Below are 26,167 nucleotides of genomic sequence, written 5' to 3' on the forward strand. Positions count from 1 at the left end.
AATATATTTTAAAAGAGTTTTACATCTCTGTTCACGAGGAATACAACTGACCCTTGAACAACACAGGTTTGAACTGTGCAGGTCCACTTACACGTGCTTTTTTTTTTCCCCCTCAATTAAATACGGGTAGTACTACATGATCCAGGGTTTGCTGAATCCACAGATATAGCACTGCAGATACAGAGGGCTGACTATGCGACTTGAGCATCTGTGGATTTTGGTGTCCATGGGGGCTCCTGGAACCAACCCCCTTTGTATACTGAGGGATGGCAGTGTTGTCTTCCATTTTCTTTTCTTCCATGTATTCTCTTTTTCTGTTCTGGCATTAGGGAAATGGTGATTTCATAAAATGCTCCTGTGATTTCTGAAAGAGTTTGTGCAAGATCGGTATTGTGTTTTTCTTAAATACTTGATGGAATTCAACAGTGAAGCCATCTTGGCCTGGAACTTTCTTTGTGGGAAAGTTTTAAGTACAAATTCGATTTCTCCTCTGGGTAGGGCTCCAGATTTTCTATTTCTTTTCTTGTCAGTTTTGATAATTTGTGTATTTTAAAGAATTTGGTCATTTTAAACAATTGTCTAATTTATTGACATATTGTTGTTTGCAATATTCCCTAATTCTTTTAATGTCTATAAGAACTAAAGTGATGTCTTCAATTCCTAAAATTGGTAATTAAACTAATTGATACGTGTCTTGAGATGTGTCACGTAGTCTATCTTGATGAATGTTTCATGCGTCCTTGAGAAGAATGTGTCTTCTGCTTTGCTGGGGGAAGTTTCTGTAAGTATCAGTTAGGTCATGTTGGTTGATAGGTAGTGTTTCTCCTGTCTTCTGTATCCTTCCTGATTTTCTGTCTGCTGTTCCTGTCAATTGCTGAGTGAGGACTTCCGGCGTTTCCAACTCTAATGGTTAATTTGTCTCTTCATTTAGTTTTGTCAGGTTTTGCTTCATGTTGTTTGAATCTTGGTTATTAGATACACACACATGTAGGATGATTATGTTTTCTTGATGAATTTAAATGCTTATTGTTATGAAATATTCCTCTATTTCTGGTTATATCCCCTGTGCTGGATTCCAGTTCCTCTGATGCCAATATAGCCATTCCATCTTCCTTATGGTTAGTATTTCCCTGGTGTGTCTTTTGCATCCCTTTGCCTTTAATCTATTTGTGTCTCTTCTTATTTAAAGCACGTTTCCTGTGGACAGCTTATAGTTGGATTTTGCTTTCCTACCCTTTTAGTGTGTTTAGTTCATTCACATTCATGTAATTATTTATATGGTTGGGGTTTACGCTGCCATTTTGCTATTTATTTTCTATTCATTTCATCTTATTTCCTCCCTTCTTTTGCACGCATTGGGTACTTTTTAAATTAATGGACTTTGTTTTTTAGGGCAGTTTCAGGTTTACAGAAATATTGAGCAGAAAGTACAGAGAGTTTGATGTACTCTGTTGCCACCTCCTCACACACACAAGGTTTCTCCTGTTATTGACATCTTGCGTTCGTGTGGTGCCTTCGTTACAGTTGATGAGCCAATATCCATATGTCATTATTAACTAAAGTCCATAGTTGACATTAGGTTCCCTCTCTGTGCTGTACATTCTGTGGGTTTGGACAAATGTATAATGACGTGTATCTATCATTATGGTATCATACAGAGTAGTTTCACTGCCCTAAAAATCCTCTGTGCTCCCCCTGTTCAGCCTCTCCCTGAACCCTTGACAACCACTGGCCTTTTCACTGTCTCCATGGTTTTGCCTCTTCCAGAATGTCATTTCCGTGGAACCACACAGTGTGTAGTCTTTTGAGACCGGCTCCTTTCACTCAGGGAGACTTTCTTATTATTCTTGTTAGTTTTCACTCTGACTTATCGGCCATCTCTCCTCTCCCCACTTTTCTTTTAGTTAGTGGTTACTTTTTAATTTAATTTTATTTATTTTTTTAAAAATTTTTTTGCGGTATGCGGGCCTGTCACTGCTGTGGCCTCTCCCGTTGCGGAGCACAGGCTCTGGACGCACAGGCTCGGTGGCCATGGCTCACGGGCCCAGCCGCTCCGCGGCATGTGGGACCCTCCCGGACCGGGGCACGAACCCGTGTCCCCCGCATCGGCAGGTGGACTCTCAACCACTGTGCCACCAGGGAAGCCCAGTGGTTACTTTTTATAGCACGTATTTATAACTTACCTATAACTTACCTTACTCCCTTCAAATACTGTTGATCTTGGCGAGACAACAGTGAGCGGTGGCTTGAAGCAAGATCTTAGTTCCCTGCCCAGGAAGTGAACCTGCGCCACCAGGGAAGCCCTTGATAGACTTTTACATGCTCTTCCATCTGAGAGGCATCACGGAGCTCTGTCCTCGTCCTTCTCCCCTCTTCCCAGAGACCGTGGCGAAGACGTGGAGGGTGTGAGTTTACGCACTGCCTCTCAGCTTGGAAGGACAGCTAATGTGATCGATGACGCGATCAAGGTGCAGAATGAGTTCCACTGCCTGCAGTTCCTGCTGAGAGCCAATCAAACAAACGAGTTCACAGGAATAAGTGAGAAGCCCTACATTCAAGTTCACAAAACCAAGCAGTACGGTTCGTTGAGTGGAGCCTGGACAGCCTGGGTTGACTGCGTCGCCAGTGGGATGCTCTCGTGGTTCTCGTGCCCAGATTCTGGCTTTGGTCTTGTAGCTGACCTCTTGCATCCTCTCTGGCCCCTTCTGTTACGCCCCACCTTGCAGCCAGAGTCATCTTTTCCAAATGCAAATCTCGTAACCGTGGTGGCTCCCCATTTCCGTGTCAGTAGCTTCCTTCTGTAGCTTTGCTGGGGTCTCACCCTTTATCTCCACGTGGTCTTCTGGCCTCGGAATGGTCTTCTCCCGTCAACCCCAGCTTCCTTGCGGCCCCTCCCGCCGCACTGGCCTTCATTCCACGCCTGGAGTGTGCCTAGCTTCCTTCTCCCTGCGTCTCGGCCCAGGCCTCACCTCCTCTGCGTGGTCCTCAGTCAGGCCCCCGTTCTGTGCCATGGCGGCCGGGCTCCCCAGGGCACAGCCAGCCCCCATGCGCATTTGCGTGGCCTGCGTGATGAACGTTTGCTTAACGACCGGACCGTCATCTCTGGACAGGAGGCCCGTGCTGTTTTCCTGCCCAACTGTGTTGAGAGGCCCAGGACTGCCCCCGGGTCCCGTGACTCCCAGCATGTAGCTGTGCTCCCGGCCGTGATTCCTCCCAGCGCAGTCCTGTGAAGCGGCAGCGGCCAAGGGAGAAGGCCCGGGGGGACCCAGGCGCCAGCTGCCCGGAGTCCTGCCCCGGTGGAGTCACAGGAGACGCCTAACGCCCCAGCGACGAGTTGTCACTGTCTGCCGGGAGCTCGGTAGAGGCTCTGCGCCTGGGATCTGTACCGAGGCTGTTCACACAGGTACCTCGAAAGCAGGAGCTTGGCGTAAACCACGGTGCTCAGCTGAGGCCAGCGAGCCATTCTTACTGGTTCGGGAGAGGTGGGAACACCCGAAATGCTCGGTCCCAGGCACTGGCTGAGGGAGGGCCGACCTTGCACAGGGGCCTGTCTCAGGATGGAAGTCTCCGGCCTGGCTTTCCGCACCGTCTCTGCTCTGGCCTCGGGGTATTGTCTCACGTGTGAGGCACTCAGGCAGTGTTTCCTGCACAGAGGGAAGAGCTCCCAGTCTGCTGTGGTTCTGTCTTCTATGGACTGATGCATCAGTTGCACTGACTGGATCATCAGGGTGCCTGAAATGGGGCCTTGTATTGCTGAGTCGTTCCAGTCGCAGGTCCAGGGCAGGTGAGGGAGGCAAGTGTGGTTTGAGCGTAAGAAAGCAGCTTTCTCAGAGTGAGACTGGCCAGGAAAGGGGTGTGGGACTTGCTGAGGACTTGCGTCTCTGATCTGGGGGCAGCCCCTTGTCAGAGGTAAGAGGGATTCTCAGTTCTCTGGGAGCTGGGAGTTTTAATAGGCAGGTGCTGCGGTCCTTCCGGCTAAGCCGATATGAGTGTATCGTCCAGCTCTTCTCTGAAATGCTCCTTCAGAAGAGTTTATTCTGCTTGTCTTCTGAAGAGCACAGAAAATGCTGTTTGTTATTGCTGGAGGGTGAGGCGGGAACGGCAGCATATGCGAGGCAAGCCTGGTGTGCATTTCTTTATTTTTTTTCTGTAAAAAGGTAAGCAGAAAGGTAAAGTCCGTCTGCTACGGACTTCACTTTCTGTAAAACATTGCCAAAAAGGTCGTTGTATTCTTCAGACCTTCCTTCCTTCCCTCTGACCCATAAGTTTTACATATTCTATCGTTTCTTAAAGACACAAACTCAAATCTCAGTTTGAAAGGACATGCATGGTTACTTTTCACGGAGTATTGTTGATATTATGACTGTTACCATTTCTGTAAATCTACCGCATTCTTATTTACGTCCTTATTACTTCCTATTTGCCTGCCTAGTCATACATTTATTCAGCAGACGTTTTCTGTGCCAGGTGCGTTGCCGGCGCGGGTTTGGATGGCATGCTGGGGGTGGCGCCCCTGCCTGAAGTGGGCAGAACCCACGGTCAGATGAGGGGCGCTGGTGGAGCCCTGCTGGGTGGTCTGAGTGCCAAGTGCCTCTCCTGAGGCCGCAGAACATTCTTCTCCCCTCACACCTTCCAACTCAGCCTCTGGCTCTGGAATGTCCCTGGTGTGCCCTTCAAAGGCTTCCTGGCTACTGTGGGGCCATCCTCAGCCCACCACACTGTGCCCCTTCTGAAGGGTGGTCTTCTCTGCCCCCCGCCCCCTGCCTAGATCCAGATGCCAAGGCCACACCTGTCAGTCTTCTCAGGTCCTTTCACAATACAGATTTTTTTTTTAGACTCTCGGGTGTCATTCTTTTCTTATTATTTGGATTTTCAAGAGAACTCATCTCCCCTACCTGGGTTTTGAACAAATTGAGAAATAAAATAGTGGCAGATGGCCAAAGAATAACTTTTGTTTCTTCTAAATGAGAAGCTTGAAATCCTGTCTTAGTGTGAGAGCCAGATAACCTGGCTGACTGGACCCCGGGACCATTCAGGCTGACCCACCCTGCCAGAGCCAGCGCTGGGCCTGGGCAGGACCCCCTCACATGCATCAGAGCTGTACCAGGAAGCAGCCTTCCGGGGGTGGGGGGGAGCAGCCTTCCTAGGGGAGCAGCCTTCCCTGGGGGAGCAGCCTTCCCAGGGTGGGAGCAGCATTCCTGGGGGAGCAACCTTCCTGGGGGAGCAACCTTCCTACGGGAGCAGCCTTCCCAGGGGGAGCAGCCTTCCCAGGGGGAGCAGCATTCCTGGGGGAGCAGCCTCCCTAGGGGAGCAACCTTCCCAGGGGGAGCAGCTTTCCCCGGGGGAGCGGTTTTCTTGGGGGAGCAACCTCCCTGGGGGGAGCAGCCTTCCAAGGGGGAGCAGCCTTCCCAGGGGGAGCAGCTTTCCCCGGGGGAGCGGTTTTCTTGGGGGAACAGTCTTTCTGTGGGGAGCAGCACTCCTGGGGGAGTAACCTTCCTGGGGGAGCAGCCGATGCTGAGAGCTGGAAGGAGGGCTGAACCTACTGGCCGTTTAGTCTCCCAGGCTTAGCAGTTGAACTTGCCTTCTTGGGGTGAGTATTTCTGGGGATGGAGATAGTGCAGGAGAGGCACCAACTGAGTTCCCTCCACTTGGAAGCAGACCCCGGGTTTGAGAGTTGGCTGTTTGCATAACCATTAGGTCCCTTCTCGGCCGGGGGCATGGCCCGCCTTGGAGCCCACAGCCCATCGGGACAGGCCAGCCCCCAGTGGAACCCCCGCTCCTTTGAGGATTCTCCTGGGACGCCGGGGAGAGGACGTTAGAGCCTGGTCCTGATGGCTTTGAAACGTGTCAGAATTGAACATTAATTCGATAATCTGTAAGGCCTCCACCCTTAGTTTATTTCTCATCCTTAATTATGTCCTGCTTGACTCTTCCACCTGTCTCATCAGAAATTCCACCATGAGGTGAAATGCCAGTGTGTAAGCTTCCAGCTACACAGCCTGCCCTGCATTTGAGTATAAATCTCCTTGTGTTACCCAGTTTCAGAGAGAAATTGTCTTAAAGGCCAACCCTTGTAAGTTCAAGTCCAAAACCAGAATTTCCGTTGCCCATTAATGTCTAAGTCCGTGAAAGCTCACGGCTCGTGCTTACCTTGTGCTCAGCAGGTGTCTCACCAGGACACGCACAGGCCTTTCAGGGCCCAGAGGTCCTGTCCATTGAGCGCCAGTCTGCGAAAGCCCTCGCTTCACAAGCCTTCAACGCGTGGCAGAGCGCACAAGCTTGTCACCGTGTCTAGAGGGCACATCACGCCAGGCCCCTGTGGCAGCCGCCCCAGGAGCACCGTCCCCCTGCGCAGAGCAGGGCGCGTGTGGGACCTCAGGGTTGCTCTGAGTCGGGGCACCGCTCGGAGCTGTCCTCGGTTTCGCCCTCGCGGGGATGTGACAGTTGGATTCAGAGGCTGTCACTTGAAATCGACTTGGGAGAAACCTCAGCAAGAAGTTAGGTCTGAGTTTACTCATCTTCTCTTTCTGCGGGAAAAAGATCCTTGTTGCCTTGCAGGCATTTTAAGTTCTGTGTCATCATGGCTGCCATTCCTGCTCTAGTTAGGAGGGGTGTGTGTGTCCGTGTGTGTGTGTGTGCGTGTGTGTGTGTGTGCGCACGCGTGTTAAACCCAGAGTGCCGCCTGTGCTGGAATCAGAGCCCTCCACGTCTGACTGCTCAGCCTTCGACGCTGCTGCTGTTGGAAGGTCCTCCTCTCCCCCATGCTGTGTCGTTGGAGCCCCCCTCGCAGGTCCTGGGGCGGGTGGCACCGGGAGTGCTGTTCCCACGTCCTGGGGCCTCCCCCGTGCCTCCCTGAGGACAAGCCATCCTCTCCCAACACCGGCCCAGCAGGAGCCCCCCTGAACCGCCAGGGCCCGAGGCCGCACGCGCTCACTCTAGGTCAAGGACCCGCAGGTGCAGCGCGTCGTGGCTTGAAACACACGTTTATTACCTCCTCGTCCTGGAGGCCGGAAGGCTGCCACGCACCTGGGGTGCTGGATCAACGTGTAGGTCAGGGCGTGGGCAGGGCTGCGTCCCTTCTGGGGCTTCAGGGAATAATTCGCTCCTTGGTCTCTTTCGAGCCTGTGTTGCTTGGGTGGTGGCGCCTTTGCCCGCCTTCCACGTCCGCGGTGGCGAGTCAAGCGTCCTCACATCTCTGACGCTAACTCTCCTGTCTCCTCCTCCACCTTCAAGGGCCCCGGGTCACACTGGGCCCACTTGGGCCATCCAGGATGCTGTCCCTGGTTCAGTCCCTCGATTAGCAACTTTTGTTCCCCTTAACTGGCTCCAGGAATGTGCCCTGGACATCTCTGGGGGGTCATTACCCTGCCTTCCATATCATGCAGTGTAAGTCCGTCACTGCAGGAGTCCAGTTGAAACCCTCATTCTGCAAATGGTCCCTGAGCGCCGGCAGAGGCTCCTGAGGGCAGCTCTGTGGGGAGGCCCTGGGGTGGGACACGGTGGGCGCCACCTTCTCCTCCAGCTGATTTGTGTTCTCAGGTGATGGCAGTGGGGCACCCGGCCTGCTGTCCCTGTGCCCTCATGCACCTGCCACTACAGTGCTTCCTGAAGCCTCAGAGCTGTCCTACCAGTCAGCACTGTCATTCTCACTGTATAGATAAGAAACTGCAGCCCAGACGGGTGGTGTTACTTGCCAAGGTCACACAGCATCTAAGTGATAGAGCTGGGCTCTCATTCCAGGTCTGCCTGACTGGAGGCCCCCCTCCCCCCGCCCAGTGTCCACACTGGTTCTCCTGTCTTAGTTTATGAACTTCTTCACTGAGTTCACTGAGTCTGAAGTCCCACGTTCACTCTGCGCTCACACAGTGACCATGTCCTTGACCCTGGGATGGCCGGCGTGACGCTGGTACTGCCAGGTTGCTGTTACGCATCGGCTCCCCTGCAGCACTGAGTGCTTTTTGCCCCTGTGCCGGCCAAAGCAACTTCCGGGACTCTGGCCCTCAGTGAGCTGTTTGTTCACTTTAAATGTAAATATCTGCATTTACATAGAGTGCCCCATTAAATATTCCTGAGATCGGTGTGTTCCCCTCTGACATCAGGGGGTGTCGGACTCACCTTCTGGTTCGTGCTGCACACTGGTGGTGTAACGCAGCCTAATGCCTTGTGCGTTGATCACCTTGTGAATCTGTTGTGTTGTGAAACTGTTCCCCTTTGTTCCCGCCGCCTCTCTCCCCTTTGGAAAGCGGGTTTTACTTTCCACGCGTGTGATATTCGTTGTTATTTTTCCCGTAGGACAACTACACCTTTGCTCAACCTGGGATTCAAATGAAAGTGAAAATCTTGGAAGAACTCGTAAGCCGGATCGATGGTAAGTCAGCTTCCCGGGCTCCCCTTTCCCTGTGGGGCGGGGGAGAAGGTGGTGGAAGGCTCAGGACTCGCTGGCCAACTGCTGACAGGATGCCGTCCTCGTCCAGCCCGTGGCCCCTGGCTTGCGCCTTCCCCGCATCCTTCTGAGGCCACCCACCGCTGGAGCAGGTGCCGCTGTCATTCCTTTTACAAAGGCGATATAATCAGAATTCAGTGCCGTCACTTTGCAGGAGTAATGAGTGCGTCCTAGAAGCAGGCAGCTCTTCCTCCTTATTAGGCCCGGTGATTGTCATAATCTGGGTGACAGCCGGGTTGTTTATGGCCGTCCTCTGGCACGCTGTTCCTGCCTCTGCACAGCATTTTGCTATCAGGGACGCTGGCGTAATTTCTCCATGGAATCCAATTAATTACTGAGTCTGAAAATAACGTCTTTAATATTATAGAAAAATTATAGTATGTGCTTGGCCATTTTAGATTATGCTTTCGTGTTTAAGTGGGGGCTTTGAAATACTTTCTACCCTCATCCTTAAAATAATTCCCCCTATGATGTGCTGACTGTCATATTGCAATAGCAGAGTTTAATTAAAGTTGAGAGATAATGCTGCCCATTCCAAGCATACTCTCCTGATAGTTTGTTAAATTAATGAACAGAGCATTAACAGAGGGATACCGAGCAGAACCGGGCATGGATCTGTGACACCAGCTGGCTGGTCAGTGGTGATGCGCAGAGAAGACACAGGCTGTGTCATCAGGCGCCGGGTGTGAGCTTGGTGAATGGCTTCACTGAACCTGCAGAGAAATCATGCTTTGCTTAAAACGTAGACTCGCTGCCCGTGTTCCAGGGCTGCCTTCCAAGGACAGGCCTATCCCGGTGTCTCTTCCCCTTGCTGTACCTTCAGCAGTAGAAAGTATATCGGTAATCATCTTCCCAAGAAAGGCACTTGGTTTGGGAAATGATTGAATGACATTATAAAATGGAGTCATACAAATTATCAACTCCATTCTGTTCCTTGATTGAATCTGATTTTCAGTTGCATCTAACGGTTATTGCCTCATTTCCATATTATGAAGCTCTACACAGTTCTTCCACATACTTTGATTCAGTGTGTTCAGCTGCTTTGCAGCTACGTGTTCAAAGTACTGTTTTTGGCTTATGTAACTGCATTTATGTACCTTTATTCTTAACTTCACGGGGAGATCTTTGTTGGACGCTCTTGGGTTTTTTCCCTGCTAGCAGTTTCACACCTTTCCCCCAGCCTCATTTTGTTCTTTGAAATACAGTTGGCAGGAGCTGTGAATTACACTTCCTTAGCAGTTCTTCTTTTCCTCCTGTGTCTCTTAGAAGGCAGGTTTTGTGTTTTTGTGGAGCTTGGAAAGTTGCGGTTGGTGCTTATGTGTTCCAGGGCTACAGTCTGGGAAATAGTTGAGTTGATTTTCTCCAGAGCTGTGGTTTAGAAGAAGCACATCTCGGGTTTGCTGGGTGATGGTTTCAGAGAGCGGCAGCAGCAACCAGAGGAAGCCCAGCCGGATCTGGGCTTTTCAGGGAATCCCATTTTTATTTTACTGCAGCTTCTGAGGAGGGCATTTTCATTTGTGTAAATGATCAGTTCTTCACAACATAGGATGCTCTTTTTGGTAATCGGTTAGACTTTGTAATCTGTTTGTAACTATTCTTCCAGTGAAACCTGGAAGAACTTCTGTGGTGGCCTCAGAAGAATGCCCAGGCTTTTCAAGCAGGAAGTAGCAGAATTGACAGAGTTTGGGCTGTTACCCCTCAGCAGCCCCGGGGAGAAGTGTCCTGTAGGCCCCCTTCTCTCACTGTCCTCCTGGAGAAAGAATTTGTGGTCTTGGGACTGTGCAGGGACGGCAGGATACACTAGGAGGAAAATATTGCTTTAAAAAAAAAAAAAAAACTGCCCCATTTTTGCATTTCAGGGCAAGGACAGCATTGATTTCAGAACTTTTTGGCAATTTGGTGAAGGAACACAATTTCATGGACCTGTTATTAAGAAAGCTGAGGTTTTATGGGCTTGACCCAGATGGGAATAGTTTAGAAAAGAGCTAAATTGCTACACAAGGAAAAGTGAGAGGAATTTTGGAGTTCCAGTAGTAGTGTTGTAAGTCAGAAGAGAATGGAGAGGGAGAGGAGGGCAGAGGCCCAGGGGTACAGGAGGGTGGCAGCGAGGGGAGGGGGGCAGCGGGGGGTAGGGAAGATTAGGAGAGGGTCAAAGTCACTGTCTTATTTTCTAGCTGTGACAGCTGGCTAAAGGATTTCTGAAAAGTTCTCTAAAGTAGTTTTCTATTTTGAGTAGTACGGTACCCTGCTCTCTGTTACCCCCACATCTTTAGAAAAAGTCTGTTCCCTAGACAGGAAGGTGGCGTGACTGAAGACAGAGGGTCGTGTCTGTAATGGAGGCCGAGCAGGAAGGTGATGGGCAGCAGCCTGAGAGACCGCCCGGTGGGTGGTAATTGTCTCGAGAGAGGTAAGCTGGCTAGTGAGAAGCCCCAGGGGAGTCTGTAATCTTTGGGGCAGAGCTTTCAGAACTTCCCACACAATGAGAGATGGAGCCTTGAGCCACTGAATTGGCAATGTCGAAGGTGAGAGTAGGAGGACCTTCCACTGCCAGTGGTGGTGGGCTAGGTAATTCCAACCAGATTTCTCACTGAAGAGACCTGAAAAATGGATAAGATTGTTTTTTAAAGCCAGCAAACAAACAAACAAATGGAGGGTGGTGAGGAAGAATGAAAGAGAGAAAAAAAGAAAACAAAGAAGGTAAAAAGAAAACAAATTTCGTAAAAGCATTGAACTGCTAATAAGGAGACAAGGACTTCCTGGCCAGATTCTGGAAGAATGCTGGAACCAGAGAGATGAGCCCAGCCCTGAAGGCCACTGTTGTTCTGAGGGTTCTTGCTAATCCAGAAGAAAGAACCCCAACGTGATTTGTAGTTTTGACAGCTTCATGGAGGGAAAGGATCAAACTGTAGCCTACCTGAGGATAGGAGTGCAGAAAATGCCCAGGTACTTTCTGAGACCCAGAAGACCAACTGTCAGGGTGGAACTGAAGTGAAACTGCCCTTGTGCAGTCTTGCAGGCCAGGTTTACATCACCTGAGAGGACCAGGGTTGTTTGAACCTTGATTACGGCACTTCTGTACTGGAGCAGAGTGCTTGGGAGAAGCAAAAAAAAGTCTTTTCTGGAGGAAGTTACCAGAAAATTGTTCCTCAAATTGTTTCTGCTTTTTTTTTTTCCCACCTAAAATGATCTACACATAGTCAAAAATACACACACATTCAAGACTTCTTAAGTGAGAACAAACAGAAACAACAGATAACGGAAACAGGCCCACAAGATGTTAAGTTTCTGTAATTCTTACGCATAGACCATGAAACTATTCTCCTTACTATGTATGAAGAAATATAAAAAAGAGAATCTTGAGAATGTTTGCCATGGTAGTGGGAAACTATGATTTTACATAAAAGATTTGAAAAATACAATAACCAAATTAAAAAGTCAGTGGGCAGATTTAACAAATTAGACATAGCTATAGAGAAAGGTAGTGAACTGGAAGATGGGTTGGAAGAAAATAGCCAAAACAAAACATGGAGAGATAAGAATATGCAAAATATAGAAAGTAAGAGATATAGAAGGTATGGTTAGAGAGCTGCATATGTACTTATTTGGAGTCATAGAAGGAGACGAGGGAGAGTGAGTAAGAATCTGAAGAGATAATGCTGCATTGTTTTCCAAAAGTACTGAAATAAACCAATTCACAGATTGAAGAGCCCATTGAATCTTCAGGAGATTAAAGAGAAAACTGTATGTAAACACATCATAGTAAAATTCAATTGAAGACTAATTCTTAAGGCAACGAGAGTAAGAGATTATTTTCTAAGAATGGCTGTCTGAGAACTGTCTTCTCAACAAAAGCACAAGAAGATATGTTCAATGTGCAGGAAGAATGGTAACTGTCACCATAGTGTCGACATCCAGCAGAAATACCCTTCAAGAATGAATTTGAAAGTCCAAGAGGCCACCTAAATCTGCACTGTTTCTCACTGCCTCCAGGAAGCTGTGTAATCAAGAAGGAAAGTAGACGAAGTGCACACACCTACCCTTGCAGCATAAGCAGGGGACCACAATTACTGTGAACTTCAGAGCCCTTGCAGATCGGCAGGTCAGCACCCCATCCAGCCTTGGGAGAGTCAGGTGGTCATCGGGAAAAGGAGTGGGTATATGGGCAGCTTAGGAGTAGAGCCAGATGAAATCACCACAGGAAGACGAAATCCCACCGAGAATGGGAAAATACCGAGACTGGGTCTGAGGTCTGGGAGATCAAAGCACTGGCTCTTGGGAAATTGGAAAGGCTTTGGGAGGTCTGGATGAGCGTCTGCTACGACCTTAGCAGAACCCATTTCTAGCAGTTACCTGCCTCTACAAGGTGAATGCTTAGGTCACATTTCTGGGGCAAGGGCTTGCCTAGGGATTTCTTGTTTCTGTCAAACTGTGCTTTATTTTGGCCCTGGAGCAGAGCAAGCCGCTTCTTGTGCAAATGTGTTGCTGCCGTAGGCCGGTCAGCCTCCAGCAGGCCACCTCGTAGCCCAGCTGAGGGACATTTGGTGTTTCTTTGGGGCACTCTGGCTGCGGGTGGGCAGATGGAAGGATTGAGTCTGGGAGACCAGGGGCAGCAGCTGTTGATAATCGGGTGAGACAGAGCTTATCTGACAAAGGCCAGCGTGTGGCCTTGAGGAAGGGAGTGGCCTGGAGTCAGTATTCATGTAGCTCTCATTCGTCCAAAAAGCAGCCTCAGACCTTTTTTTTTTAAAAAAAACATTGATTTCTTAATCTCTTATCAAATGTAGTTTCTTCTTCTGTCTTGGGGAGAAATAGCTTTAGCCCTCGGTGTTAGATGTGGTTCCCGGTCCTCTGTTCTCCTGGGGCCACCTTGCACGATGCTCAGACTTTTTCTGGGAAAGGCTGTGCACAGAGCTCTCGTTCAGAGAAACGCCAGGCAGCATCAGTGCTTCCGTGAGACCACCCACCATCGTGTGGTCGTTTGCGTCCAAGCCTCAGGGCCTCCAATAGACAAGGACTGGTTGGTTGGTCTTATTGGCTGCAGCCCGCAAACACTAGAGTCTTCCCCACGTCCTCAGGTTCTGCTCACACACGCTGGAGCAGTGGTGGGCGTGTGGGGGCTGCGGTGCTTGTTCCCTGTGCCTGCAGACCCTGGAGGGGCCCCGTAAGCAGAGGGGTGCGCATGCACCCTGGGCGAGCAGGTCTGCCTGCCACGCACAGCAGGATGCTGACATCCGTGGATGGGTTTTGCACTGGGTGCTGTGACCTGTTTCCCACATCCCTGTCCCAGGCAGGGGCCAGCCTCCTGCGGTGCCCCTGACTCCCTCTGTGTTGCTGCTGCCTCCCGCCTTTCCCTTCCCTCTCCCATCAGCACCAGTTCCCTCTCCTCTGTGGGCTGCCACCACTCCTTGCCTGAGTGCACACGCTGTGTCCTCTGCTGCTTCGGGGTGGGTTAGCTCTGAACCCTTTCGTGCAGTGTCCGAGCACACGGCCTGGCACCAGGAGTGCATCGAAGGCGCATGTGGGCCAAACTCTGAGTGATGAGGGTAAAAGTCCCCGTTGGGTGGAAGCCAGGTACCACTGTTGCCGGCCAGACAGACCTAACCCTAACCCTAACCCTAACCCTAACCCTAACCCTAAGCCCCGACAGACAGCCTGTAAACCTCAGCAGCTCAAGCAGCACACGTTTGCCTCTCACCCACAGGGCACGTCCTCTGTGGCTTTGCCCAGGGCTCTGGTCTGTGCTGTCCTCACCTGGGGACTCAGGCTGATGGAGCAGCCGCCTTCAGGAGTTTGCTGGCCCCGTTCCTGTGATGCAGGGAAAATCTTTGGGGATTGGTCACAGGCTCTTTGTGCTTCTGAAAGAAAGTGGTCCCCGGTGCTCGGCTGCATTTCATTGGCCAAACCGAGTCACGTGCTGCAACAAAAGTCAGGAGGAAAGGAAAGGGCCCTCCTGCCTGGGCCGGGCGAGCCTGGCCCCGAGACTGGGGACAGAGTAATGGGTGAGGCATAGAGAGAAGTTCAGAGGTAAGAGCGGGTGCTCTCAGCATTTCTGTTAACATCAGTCTGTTCCCTACTTATGAAACAATTTTTATACATAAGGTTAACGGTTCACACCAATCATTGAGTAGTTTACTGCTTCAATAATAAGTGTACATTAACACAGCCATTATGGGCTGATAGAATTTCAACATACAAAGTACTGGAGGAGGTTTTCACTCCAGATTACACCTGGAATGTTTACACATGTTTGAAAGTGAAATTTCACATTTTTGCCGTGTATCTGAGTGACACACCTTGTACCTTTATTGTCCTTATGTCTGTTACATCTGATGTCAATTTTTGAGGTTGCATGATCCCTAGTTGCCCCCAAGTTCAGCCCTTGGGCTCTTCGAGAGGCTGCAGTTAGAGCCCCTGTGACTGAATCCGGGGGCTGGGCCCCCTGTGGGGCGGGCTCACCTTGGATTCTATGCTCATGCATCTTTTGTGAAATAAGATAATGTAAATGGAATTGCTATCTTTTGACTGAAAACACCGTGAGAACCTACTTCAGTTTTTCTTTTAATAGATCTTTATTGGAGTGTAATTGCTTCACAGTACTGTGTTAGTTGATGATACACACAAAGCGAATCAGCCGTATGCATACACATGTCCCCATATCCCCTCCCTCTTGAGCCTCCCTCCCAGCCTCCCTAGCCCACCCCTCTAGGTCATTGCAAAGCACCAAGCTGATCTCCTGTGCTATGCTGCTGCTTCCCACCAGCCAACTGTTTTACACTCGGTAGTGTATGTATGTCAATGCCACTCTCACTTTGCCCCAGATTTGCCCTCCCAGCCCATGTTCTCAAGTCCATTTTCTATGTCTACTTCTTTATTCCTGCCCTGCAACTAGGTTCATAAGTACCAATTGTTTTTTTTTTCTTTTTTTTTTAGATTCCATATATATGTGTTAGCATACGGTATTTATTTTTCTCTTTCTGACTTAACTTCACTCTGTATGACAGACTCTAGGTCCATCCACCTCACTACAAATACCTCAATTTCGTTTCTTTTTGTGGCTGAGTAATATTCCATTGTATGTATGTGCCACATCTTCTTTATCCATTCATCTGTCGATAGACACTTAGGTTGCTTCCATGTCCTGGCTATTGTAAATAGTACTGCAGTGAACATTGTGGTACATGACTCTTTTTGAATTATGGTTTTCTCAGGATATATGCCCAGTAGTGGGATTGCTGTGTCATATGGTAGTTCTATTTTTCATTTTTCAAGGAATCTCCATACTGTTTTCCATAGTGGCTGTATCAATTTACATTCCCACCAACAGTGCAGGAGGGTCCCCTGTTCACCACACCCTTTCCAGCATTTATTGTTTCTAGATTTTTTGATAATGGCCATTCTGACTGGCGTGAGGTGATACCTCATTGTAGTTTTGATTTTCATTTCTCTAATAATTAGTGATGTTGAGCATCTTTTCATGTGCCTCTTGGCCATCTGTATTTCTTCCTTGGTGAAATGTCTATTTAGGTCTTCCACCCATTTTTTTAACTGGATTGTTTTTTTTTGATATTGAGCTCCATGAGCTGTTTGTATATTTTGGAGATTAACCCTTTGTTGTTTCATTTGCAAATATTTTCTCCCATTCTGAGGGTTGTCTTTTTGTCTTGTTTATGGTTTCCTTTGCTGTGCAAAAGCTTTTAAGTTTAATTAAGTCCCATTTGTTTATTTTTGTTTTTATTTCCATTACTCTAGGAGGGTGGTCAAAAAAGATCTTGCTGTGGTTTATGTCAAAGGGCGTTTTTCCTATGTTTTCCTCTAAGAGTTTTATAGTGTTTAGTCTTACATTTAAGTCTTTAATCCATTTGGAGTTTATTTTTGTGTATGATGTAGGATAGTGTTCTAATTTCATTCTTTTACATGTAGCTGTCTAGATTTCCCAGCACCGCTTATTGAAGAGGCTGTCTTGCTTCCTTTGTTGTATGTTCTTGCTTCCTTTGTTGTAAATTAGGTGCCCATATGTGCATGGGTTTATCTCTGGGCATTCTGTCCTGTACCATTAATCTATATTTCTGTTTTTGTGCCAGTACCATACTGTCTTGATTACTGTAGCTTTGTAGTATAGTCTGAAGTCAGGGAGCCTGATTCCTCCAGCTCCGTTTTTCTTTCTCAAGATTGCTTTGGCTATTCGGGGTCTTTTGTGTTTCCACACGAATTGTAAAATTTTTTTTTCTAATTCTGTGAAGAATGCCATTGGTAGTTTGATGGGGATTGCATTGAACCTGTAGATTGCTTTGGATAATATAGTCATTTTCACAATATTGATTCTTCCAATCCAAGAGTATGGTCTATTTCTCCATCTGTTTGTGTCATTTTTGATTTCTTTCATCAGTGTTTTATAGTTTTCTGAGTACAAGTCTTTCTCCTCCTTAGGCAGGTTTATTCCTAAGTATTTTATTCTTTTTGTTGCAGTGGTAAATGGGAGTGTTGCCTTAATTTCTCTTTCTCATTGTTGGTGTACAGGAATGCCAGAGGTTTCTGTGTATTAATTTTGTATCATGCAACCTTACCAAATTCATTGATTAGTTCTAATAGTTTTCTGGTGGCATCTTTAGGATTTTCTATATATAGTTTCATGTCATTGGCAAACAGTGACAGTTTTACTTCCTTTTTTCCAATTTGTATTCCTTTTATTTCTTTTTCTTCTCTGATTGCTGTGGCTAGGACTTCCAAAACTATGTTGAATAATAGTGATGAGAGTGGACATCCTTGTCTTGTTTTGATCTTAGAGGAAATGCTTTCAGTTTTTCACCATTGAGTATGATGCTTGCTGTGGGTTTGTCATATATGGCCTTTCTTATGTTGAGGTAGGTTCCCTCTGTGCCCATTTTCTGGAGAGTTTTATCATAAATGAATGTTGAATTTTGTCAAAAGCATTTTCTGCATCTATTGAGATGATCATATGGTTTTTATTCCTTAATTTGTTAATGTGGTGTATCGCATTGATTGATTTGCGTATATTGAAGAATCCTTGCATCCCTGGGATAAATCCCACTTGATCATGGTGTATGATCCTTTTAATGTGCTGTTGGATTCTGTTTGCTAGTATTTTGTTCAGGTTTTTTGCATCTATGTTCATCAGTGATATTGGTCTATAATTTTCTTTTTTTGTGATACCTTTTTCTGGTTTTGGTATCAGGGTGATGGTGGCTTTGTAGAATGAATTTGGGAGTATTCCTTCCTCTACAATTTTTAGGAAGAGTTTGAGAAGGATCGGTGGTGTTAGCTCTTCTCTAAGCGCTTGATAGAATTCGCCTGTGAAGCCATCTGGTCCTGGACTTTTGTTTGTTGGAAGATTTTTAATTACGGTTTCAATTTCATTACTTGTGATGGGTCTGTTTATATTTTCTAATTCTTTCTGGTTCAGTCTTGGAAAGTTGTACCTTTCCAAGAATTTGTCCATTTCTTTGTGGTTGTCCATTTTATTGGCATAGAGTTGTTTGTAGTAGTCTCTTATAATCCTTTATATTTCTGCAGTGTCAGTTGTGATTTCTCCTTTTTTATTTGTAATTTTATTGATTTGCATCCTCTCCCTTTTTTTCTTGATGAGTCTGGCTAAGGGTTTATCAATTTTGTTTATCTCCTCAAAGAACCAGCTTTTAGTTTTATTGATCTTTGCTATTGTTTTCTTTGTTTCTATTTCATTTATTTCTGCTCTGATCTTTATGATTTCTTTCCTTCTACTGACTTTGGGTTTTCTTCTTCTTTTTCTAGTTGTTTTAAGTGTAGGGTTAGATTGTTTAATTGAGATTTTTCTTGTTTCTTGAGGTGAGATTGTATTGCTATAAACTTCCCTCTTACAACTGCTTTTGCTGCGTCCCACATGTTTTGGATCATCGTGTTTTCATTGTCATTTGTTTCTGTGTACTTTTTTACTTCGTCTTTGATTTCTCCAGTGATCTCTTGGTTATTTAGTAGCGCACTGTTTAGCCTCCATGTATTCGTGTTTTTTACAGTTTTTTCTTGTAATTGATTTCCAATCTCATAGTGTTGTGGTCAGAAAAGATGCTTGATATGACTTTCAATTTTCTTAAATTTTCCGAGGCTTGATTTGTGACCCAAGTGTGATCTCCCCTGGAGAATGTTCCATGTGCACTTTAGAAGAAAGTGTATTCTGCCACTTTTGGGTGGGATGTTCTGTAAATATCAATTAGATCTATCTGGTCTATTGTGTCATTTAAAGCTTGTGTTTCCTTATTTATTTTCTGTTTGGATGATCTGTCCATTGGTGTAAGTGGGGTGTTAAAGTCCCCCACTATTATTGTGTTACTGTCTATTTCTCCTTTCATGGTTGTTAGTATTTGCCTTATGTATTGAGGTGCTCCTATGTTGGGTGCATAAACATTTATAATTGTTATATCTTCTTCTTGGATTGATCCTTTGAGCATTATGTAGTGTCCCTCCTTATCTCTTATAACAGTCTTTATTTTAAAGTCTATTTTATCTGATACGAGTATTGCTACTCCAGCTCTCTTCTGATTTATATTTGCATGGAATATCTTTTTCCATCCCTTCACTTTCGGTCTGTATGTGTCCCTAGGCCTGAAGTGGGTCTCCTTTATACAGCATAGATATGGGTCTTGTTTTTGTATCCATTCAGCCAGTCTGTGTCTTTCGGTTGGGGTATTTAATCTATATACATTCAAGGTTATTATCGATACATATGTTCCTATTACCATTTTCTTAACTGTTTGGGGTTTGTTTTGTGGGTCTTTTTCTTCTCTTGTGTTTCCCGCTTAGAGAAGTTTCTTTAACATTTGTTGTAAAGCTGGTTTGGCGGTGCTGAATTCTCTAAGCTTTTGCTTGTCTGAAAAGCTTTTGACTTCTCCATCGAATCTGAATGAGATCCTTGCTGGGTAGAGTAATCTTGGTTGTAGGTTTTTCTCTCTCATCACTTTAAGTATATCCTGCCACTCCCTTCTGGCCTGCAGAGTTTCTGCTGAGAAATCAGCTGATAACCTTATGGGCATTCCTTTGAATGTTATTTTTTGTGTTTCTCTTGCTGCTTTTAATATTTTTTCTTTGAATTTAACTTTTGTTAGTTTGATTAATATGTGTCTTGGTGTGTTTTTCCTAAGGTTTATCCTGTATGGGACTCTCTGTGCTTCCTGGACTTGGGTGACTATTTCTTTTCCCATGTTAGGGAAGTTTTCAAATATAATCTCTTCAAATATTTTCTCAGACCCTTTCTCTTTCTCTTCCTCTTCTGGGACCCCTATAATTCGAATGTTGGTGTGTTTAGTGTTGCCCCAGAGGTCTCTGAGGTTGTCTTCAGTTCTTTTCATTCTTTTTTCTTTATTCTGCCCTTGGCAGGTATTTCCACCATCTTGTCTTCCAGCTCACCTATTCGTTCTTCTGCCTCCGTTACTCTGTTATTCCTTCTAGTGTATTTTTCATTTCAGTTATTGTGTTGTTCATCTCTGTTTGTTTGTTCTTTAGTTCTTCTAGGTCTTTGTTAAACATTTCTTGTATTTTCTCAATCTATGCCTCCATTCTATTTCTGAGATTCTGGATCATCTTTACTATCATTACTCTGAATTCTTTTTCAGGTAGATTGCCTAGTTCCTCTTCGTTTATTTGGTCTTGCAGGTTTTCACCTTGCTCCTTCATCTGTGACACGTTTTTTTGCCGTTTTATTTATTTATTTTTATACGCGTGGGATTGTGTTCCTGTCTTACTGGCTGTTTGGCCTGAGGCTTCCAACACTGGGCTTTGTAGGCTATTTGGTAGACCGGGGTCTTGGTAGTGAGATGAGGAACTCCATGAGACCTCCCTCCGATGAATATTCCCTGGGGTCTGAGGCTCTCTGTTAGTCCAGTGGTTTGGACTCAGAGCTCCCACCACAGGAGCTTCGGCCCGACCCCGGGCTCGTGAACCAAGATCCTGTGAGCCTCCTGGGGTGTCAAAAAAGAAAAAAACAGAAAATAAAATTAGACTAGGAAACTAACAGATGTGTTAGGAAGAATATAAAAGTAAAAATATAGATGAATCAATAACTGGAAGGTACATCAGTACCACGATAGTAAAAAAGAGGAGAAGGGAAAAGAAGAAAAAGGTGTGGGGGGTGGGGGGGAAGGCCTTGGCTGCGGAGAGCAGGACCTAAGCAAGGGTGAGGTTTGGGCAGTGGACGGGGCCAGTGCTCAGGACCCACAGGGCTGGAAAAGGGACTCTGTGTGTGTGTGGGGGCTTAGGCTCAAGGAACAGAAGGGGTCCAGGCGTGCCCCCCACCCGTGGTCTCATGGGGCAGGGACCTCACCTGGGAGCCCAGCAGGCTTCCTGGGCTTGAGTGGGTGGGGCAATCACCCTCCACTACCCTCCCGCTCCTCCTGGAGGGCCCCTCCCCCCTGCCTCTCCTGATCTCCCCAGCCTCCCTCCTATGCCCCCAGGACCCACGTGGCCTGGATGGGGCTTTGGAGGGGGGTTACCGGTCTGGGAGCTCAGCAGGCTCCCCAGCCCGAGTGGACCTGGCGACCGCCCTCTGCTCCTCCTGGATGGCTCCTCCCACCTGCCTCTCCTGATCTTCCTGGCCTCTGCTTCTCCTCCCCCCTCAGTCCCCCTATGTCCTACTGGTTCACTCGTGGGTTCTTCCCATCTCCTTGGGTGCCAGAGTCCCCCACCAGCAGCCGGCAGGTGCCCTAGTTGTGGGGAGACGCTAACTCCGTGTCTTCCCACACCGCCATCTTGACTCCGCCTCCCCTATTTCAGTTTTAAAAAGGAACATTTGAAGATACTCAGCCTCAGCAGACATGTAAATCTGGTTATGTGTATGCTTGGTTTTTTTCAGAACACTTAAAATCAGAGCTTAAAGAATTGCTTCACAGACCAGTGAGTTTTCCCGTGGGGAAGGAAACAGGCACAGAAAGGGACTTCGGTGGATAGTTCCTGGTGGGGCAGAACCAGCGGAGGGGAAGTGGGAGGAGACAGGCACGCCCACCCCCTAAAGGCCCATGACTCCTTTGCAGGCCAAGGTCTGCTGGGCTCTGCCCTTAGCTGTGGAGGAACCATAAAGCTGAGGCCCCTGTGGGGCCACCAGGGGGAGGTGGAGAGACCTGGTCATTAGTCAGCCAGTCTGGACCGGGTGGCCAGTGAGCACAGCCCAGAGGGAGTTCTCTCCACACTCTAAACTGTCCTAGGGCTGCTTGGGGAGGCCAGAACCACCAACAGAAATGCGCCTTCTCAGGCTTATCCGAGCCCTGCTTTCCCTTTCCTGTAGGAAAAATGGGGACAAATCCTTCCTGCCTAATCTAAGCAGTGTCAGATTTAGCAAATAAAAATATGGACCACTCAGTTAACTTTGAATTTCAGATCAATAATGAACCATTTTTCGTTCGTTGGATGCAGTATTGGGTGCATACTGAAATCCAGAGGTCACTGAGCCTCCTGGATTTTATCTGGCGACTCCACAAAGGGACAGTTCAAAGTTGCGTCAAGCTGGAATGTAAGCTTAGTCCTAAGCTTGAGGCTGCCCTCTTCTCCTAGAGGTTATTACAGGTGGCAATGAAAATACGCTCACACATGATGGGTCATTTGAAATGAAAGTATACACATGTGCACACACACATACACACCTTGACACGTAGATGCACACACGCGCACCAGTACACACATACATGCACGCACACTCACACCGACACACACGTACACACCAACACGCGCACGCACCAATGTGCACACGCCCCTCTGCACGCATACATGCCCACTTTCCATGTGGTTCATTTTCTGGGCGTGGCTGCAGCGCGTGAGGTTCGCTACTTTCCCGTTCTGCCGAGGGGCAGACTGACCTCGTTACACATTCCGGCCCCCCGACATGTGCACGGAGGGGCAGCCTGTCTCCCGGGAGGGCTTCTTGTTTATGCCAAAGGCTTGGATTGACCAGCTGAGCTCATGTGACTTTCCTCGGTGCAGACGTTGTGATGAGGCTGGCCACCAAGTGATTTTTTTAAGTGAAGCTACTCCTTTTCCTTTGGTTGGATGCGTTTCTGACTTATTAATCATTATTTTCTGAAAGGCTGGCTTAGGGCCCCTCAGCCGTCTGGTGAATATATTCACAGTCGCCCTGGGGATGGTTGGCTTTTTCTGCACTGACCGTGGGTGATGGCCTTCGGAGATGTGTTTTGTGTCACTCAAGTCCTCGCGCACAGCCGCGAGGCTGGGCTGCCCGTGCCTCCCGGGACACTCACCTGGTTGATTCCCGTCCATGAGTGCAGGCGGGCTTGTAGGAGGCCCCTGCCTTCCGCCTCCTAACGAGATCAGCACCTTCCTCCTCTCGGGTCCACCGTCCACGCTGCTGCTGATGTAATGGAAGCTGGACCTCAGGACTCGCGGTGCAGTGGCCTCCGAGGCCCTTGGCAGTTTGATCCCACACCCCTTCATCCTCCAGCTGGCTTTAGGCCGTGCTGAAGCCTGGGGCTGTTTATTCTTCCTTAAGCATGACATGTGGCCTCAGCGGTGCTGGGATCCCTGTTCATGTTGCTTCCTTTGCCTGGAACGCTGCCGCCCACCGCCTGGGCCACGCCCCCCCCAGGCAGTTAGGCCCTTTCTCATGTGCTGTGCGCGGCAGAACAGGGCAGTGCTCCAGGCTGGGGTGGGGTTTGATGGGTGGAGGGAGGGGAGGCAGGTGAGGTAAGTGACAGATGCAGCTTTGGCCTTCAGGGAGCCCACGGCGGAGGAGGAGACGGGCCACGGGAGCAGGACACGCTGATGCAGCCTGGGGAGGCTCAGGGGCCCCGTGCTCGCCCGCCCGGTGGGCCTGCTGCCGTGGAGGGTCTACAGGGCGCCTTCTTTAGGCCGTAGCCCGGGAGGTGCCGTTGACTGTCCCAGGAGGATGTCACTGTCACCCTGGCCTAGGGTGACACCAAGCCCCGGGGCCCTGTAGTTTTCCTCTGTGATGTCCTTCATGGTTTGGGGCCACCACCAAATACTCCACGGCCAGTCTGCTGTGACAGGGCTGCTGGGGGCCCAGAGCGTGTGTCCATCACTCCGCAGGGTGTCTGTGGTGCACTGGGTGGGGTGGGGCAGGTGTGCGGTCTGCAGGCCTGTATGTAGACGGCAGCCTGCCCGCCCCCTGGCCCCGTGCTCCTGTGTTTCCCATCCTTCCTGTGAGGCCGTGGAAACCCTTCCCTTGGGGAGGGAGTTGTCCTGGGTGCTAAAGAGCAGTGACAAGCTGGGGGCATGTAAGTTGGTGGGAACCTGAGGGACAGGTTGACCTCCCACTAGGGGGTTAGAAGGAAATTAGATGCCAGAGTTCTGGTCCCCTGGTGACAGGGGCTGCTGACGCATGAGCAGACACGGGAGGCAGGTTACGGAGCCGAGGAAAGAAGGTGGCCCTGCTCTGGGCTCCTTGGAAACCATTCTTGAACGTTTCTGGCTTATCCTGAACCACCACTCAGCACAGGGCAAGACTCCGGAGGCCGGCGTGCGTTCGTATTCTGGTTCTGTCGCCCCAGCGGTGGGTGTGAGTGGCTAGTGATGGCCCCGCGGTGGCCATGGTTTTCCCGGGAGTGTGAAGAGTCAGCGCAGGTAAGGTGCTTAGGACGGTGCCTATGAGCCCAGCCGACTTTGTACCTGTATTATCTCACCATCATTTTTATCAACTGCGTAGCAGGCGGGGAGCGGTGGGCGGGTTAGCACTCCTTTGGTGGGGTTAGTCTGGGGCCTCTGCTCCCTGGGCAGGCGCCTCTGTCCACGCCCGGATGCCCGTTAGCGTGGCCGATACTGACCCAACCCAGGGGGGCCAGGGGGAGTGCCGGCTGTCGTTACTATTAAATTCACACTCTCACCCTTTGGGAAAAATGCCCAAATGCACTCCTGGAGAGTGGTTTTATCTCGGTGTGTTAAAGGCTTAATCTGCGTGTACATTTTCCCTTCCCTGAGTTTTTAAATTTAGGTTAAATGCGATTTTAATGAAATTTCTCTGAAAGCTGTCTCGACTGCATTGTAAGGTTAAAATTGACTTATTCTTTCAAGATAGAATCCAGTTACAGCTAGTAAACTAGATTCAGCTTTATTACCATCCAAGTGAAGATATTTTTATTACCGCTACAACGTAAGCCGTCGGAGAGCAGAGGGTAAATCAGCAGAGCGGCCCTGGCCCGTGGAATATTCAGTGCGTGACAGTGAGAAATAACAAGCTCCCCTCCCCCGCTTGCGTCTTCATTAGGCGCCGGAGTGACTGATGGGAGCCGGGAAGGATGGCGATGTTTCCTTGGAGGCGCGGGGCCCTGGTGACAGGCAGAGCACACGCGTGACGGCAGTGCTGTCAGGCACGGGAAGTCACGTGGGCGCGGCGACTCCTGTGTGTGTCCCTCACCAGCCCGTCTCCCTGTCTCGGGCCAGGGCTTTTCCCCCACGGCCAGCGTCCTTATTCCGGTGGCTCCATGCTGTGCCTGCCTGAGACCTTTGGACAGCAGGTGGCCCGTGGGTTCTCACTCTCGCAGGGCGTGTCCGGTGGATTTAATGTGCCTTCAACTGAAAACCCACATGGCTATTGGGTTGCATTTTGGGGAAGAGGGATCTATTACTCAGGCCAAAAAAATCGAAGGAGGAGAGGAAGTTTCCGTAATCTAAAAAATAACGTATTATGAATGAACCCCTGGGTTCTAGTTCAGCCTCCATCACTGACTCTGAACTTGGTTGCTGCCTGCTGCTAGTAATAATAATGATGGTAACGATGGCAGCCGGCATCCATTAGGTGCCGGCAGCGTACACGGCGCTGTTCTCAGCTCTTTCTCTGCATCGCTGTGCTGGCTTTTCACCGCGCCCCTGTGAAGTGGTGCGTGACCATCCCCATTTTGAGAGCCCTGCCCCTTCTCTGGCCTCAGTTTCCCCTCAGGCCGGATGATCTCCATGTGGCCTCCAGCTCTGCCCATCCTGCGTTGGTACTGAACATGGGAGAGCCCACTGAGCTGTCTCCCCACCGTGCGGGGGACCCGGTGGTATCCTGGGGCTCTGAGTCATGCTCGTCCCCGCCTGCGCCCCAGACTTCCTTGGGGAGCAGCAGCCTGTGGCAGCACCGTGGCCGTGCCTTCCACCAGACCCCCCCATGCTCCGCCCCTCTGGGGACTCCTGGCAGCATCTCGCGCCTTCTGCTGCCGCACCCGCTGTGCCGCCCTGTGAGGAGGGAGGAGGCCAGAAAATCGAAGTTGTCTTCTTTGAATAGACAGCGGCGCTCCTTTCCCCTTGGCTGTGAGCCGGTACCCGCATCTCCACCCCCCACGTCCCAGCACCCAGCACGGCACCCCGCGTGTGCAGGGTGTGCTCCGTGCCCGTTGGTGGGCTAACAGTCAGGTGTTTGCTGTGCTTCCTGCACAGGGGGGCGCCCTCAGCGTCCGTGGCTTCGAGTTGCTTCCGTAGAGTTTGAAGATGAAGCTCCCTGTGTACAAAGTGCAGGGTTGGGTGGGTGTTAAAGCCGTTGCCGTGTTGGTTATTCTAGTCTCTAGATGTTTGCTGCACCACGTGGGTTTCCTTGGAGGCTTTTGTTTTGCCTGAGACTCTCAGGTCCCCCTCCTCCTGCCCTCCAGTCCGTAGGATGGGCGGTCGGATGCCTGGGAAAGCTCGTAATATGTGCCAGTGTAGCCCCGGCTGCGGCTACATCATTGGTAAAAGGAACAGAAAAATGCTGCATGTGCGGGACCGACGAGCGATTCCTGGCTGAGTTGCTGAGAGCCGACC

General features: G+C 49.0%; 1 protein-coding gene across 1 annotated transcript in view; it reads left to right on the forward strand.

The window, feature by feature from the left end:
* The window catches only part of TBC1D22A (TBC1 domain family member 22A), a 314,302-nt gene that overhangs the window by 191,596 nt on the left and 96,539 nt on the right, over nucleotides 1-26,167 (forward strand). The window contains exon 10 of the mRNA XM_060025836.1: nucleotides 8,293-8,368. Coding sequence (XP_059881819.1) covers nucleotides 8,293-8,368 — 76 coding nt within the window. The remainder of the gene's footprint in view (nucleotides 1-8,292; nucleotides 8,369-26,167) is intronic.

Source organism: Delphinus delphis, chromosome 11 (genome assembly GCF_949987515.2).
Source record: "Delphinus delphis chromosome 11, mDelDel1.2, whole genome shotgun sequence".
NCBI classification, from domain to species: Eukaryota; Metazoa; Chordata; class Mammalia; order Artiodactyla; family Delphinidae; genus Delphinus; species Delphinus delphis.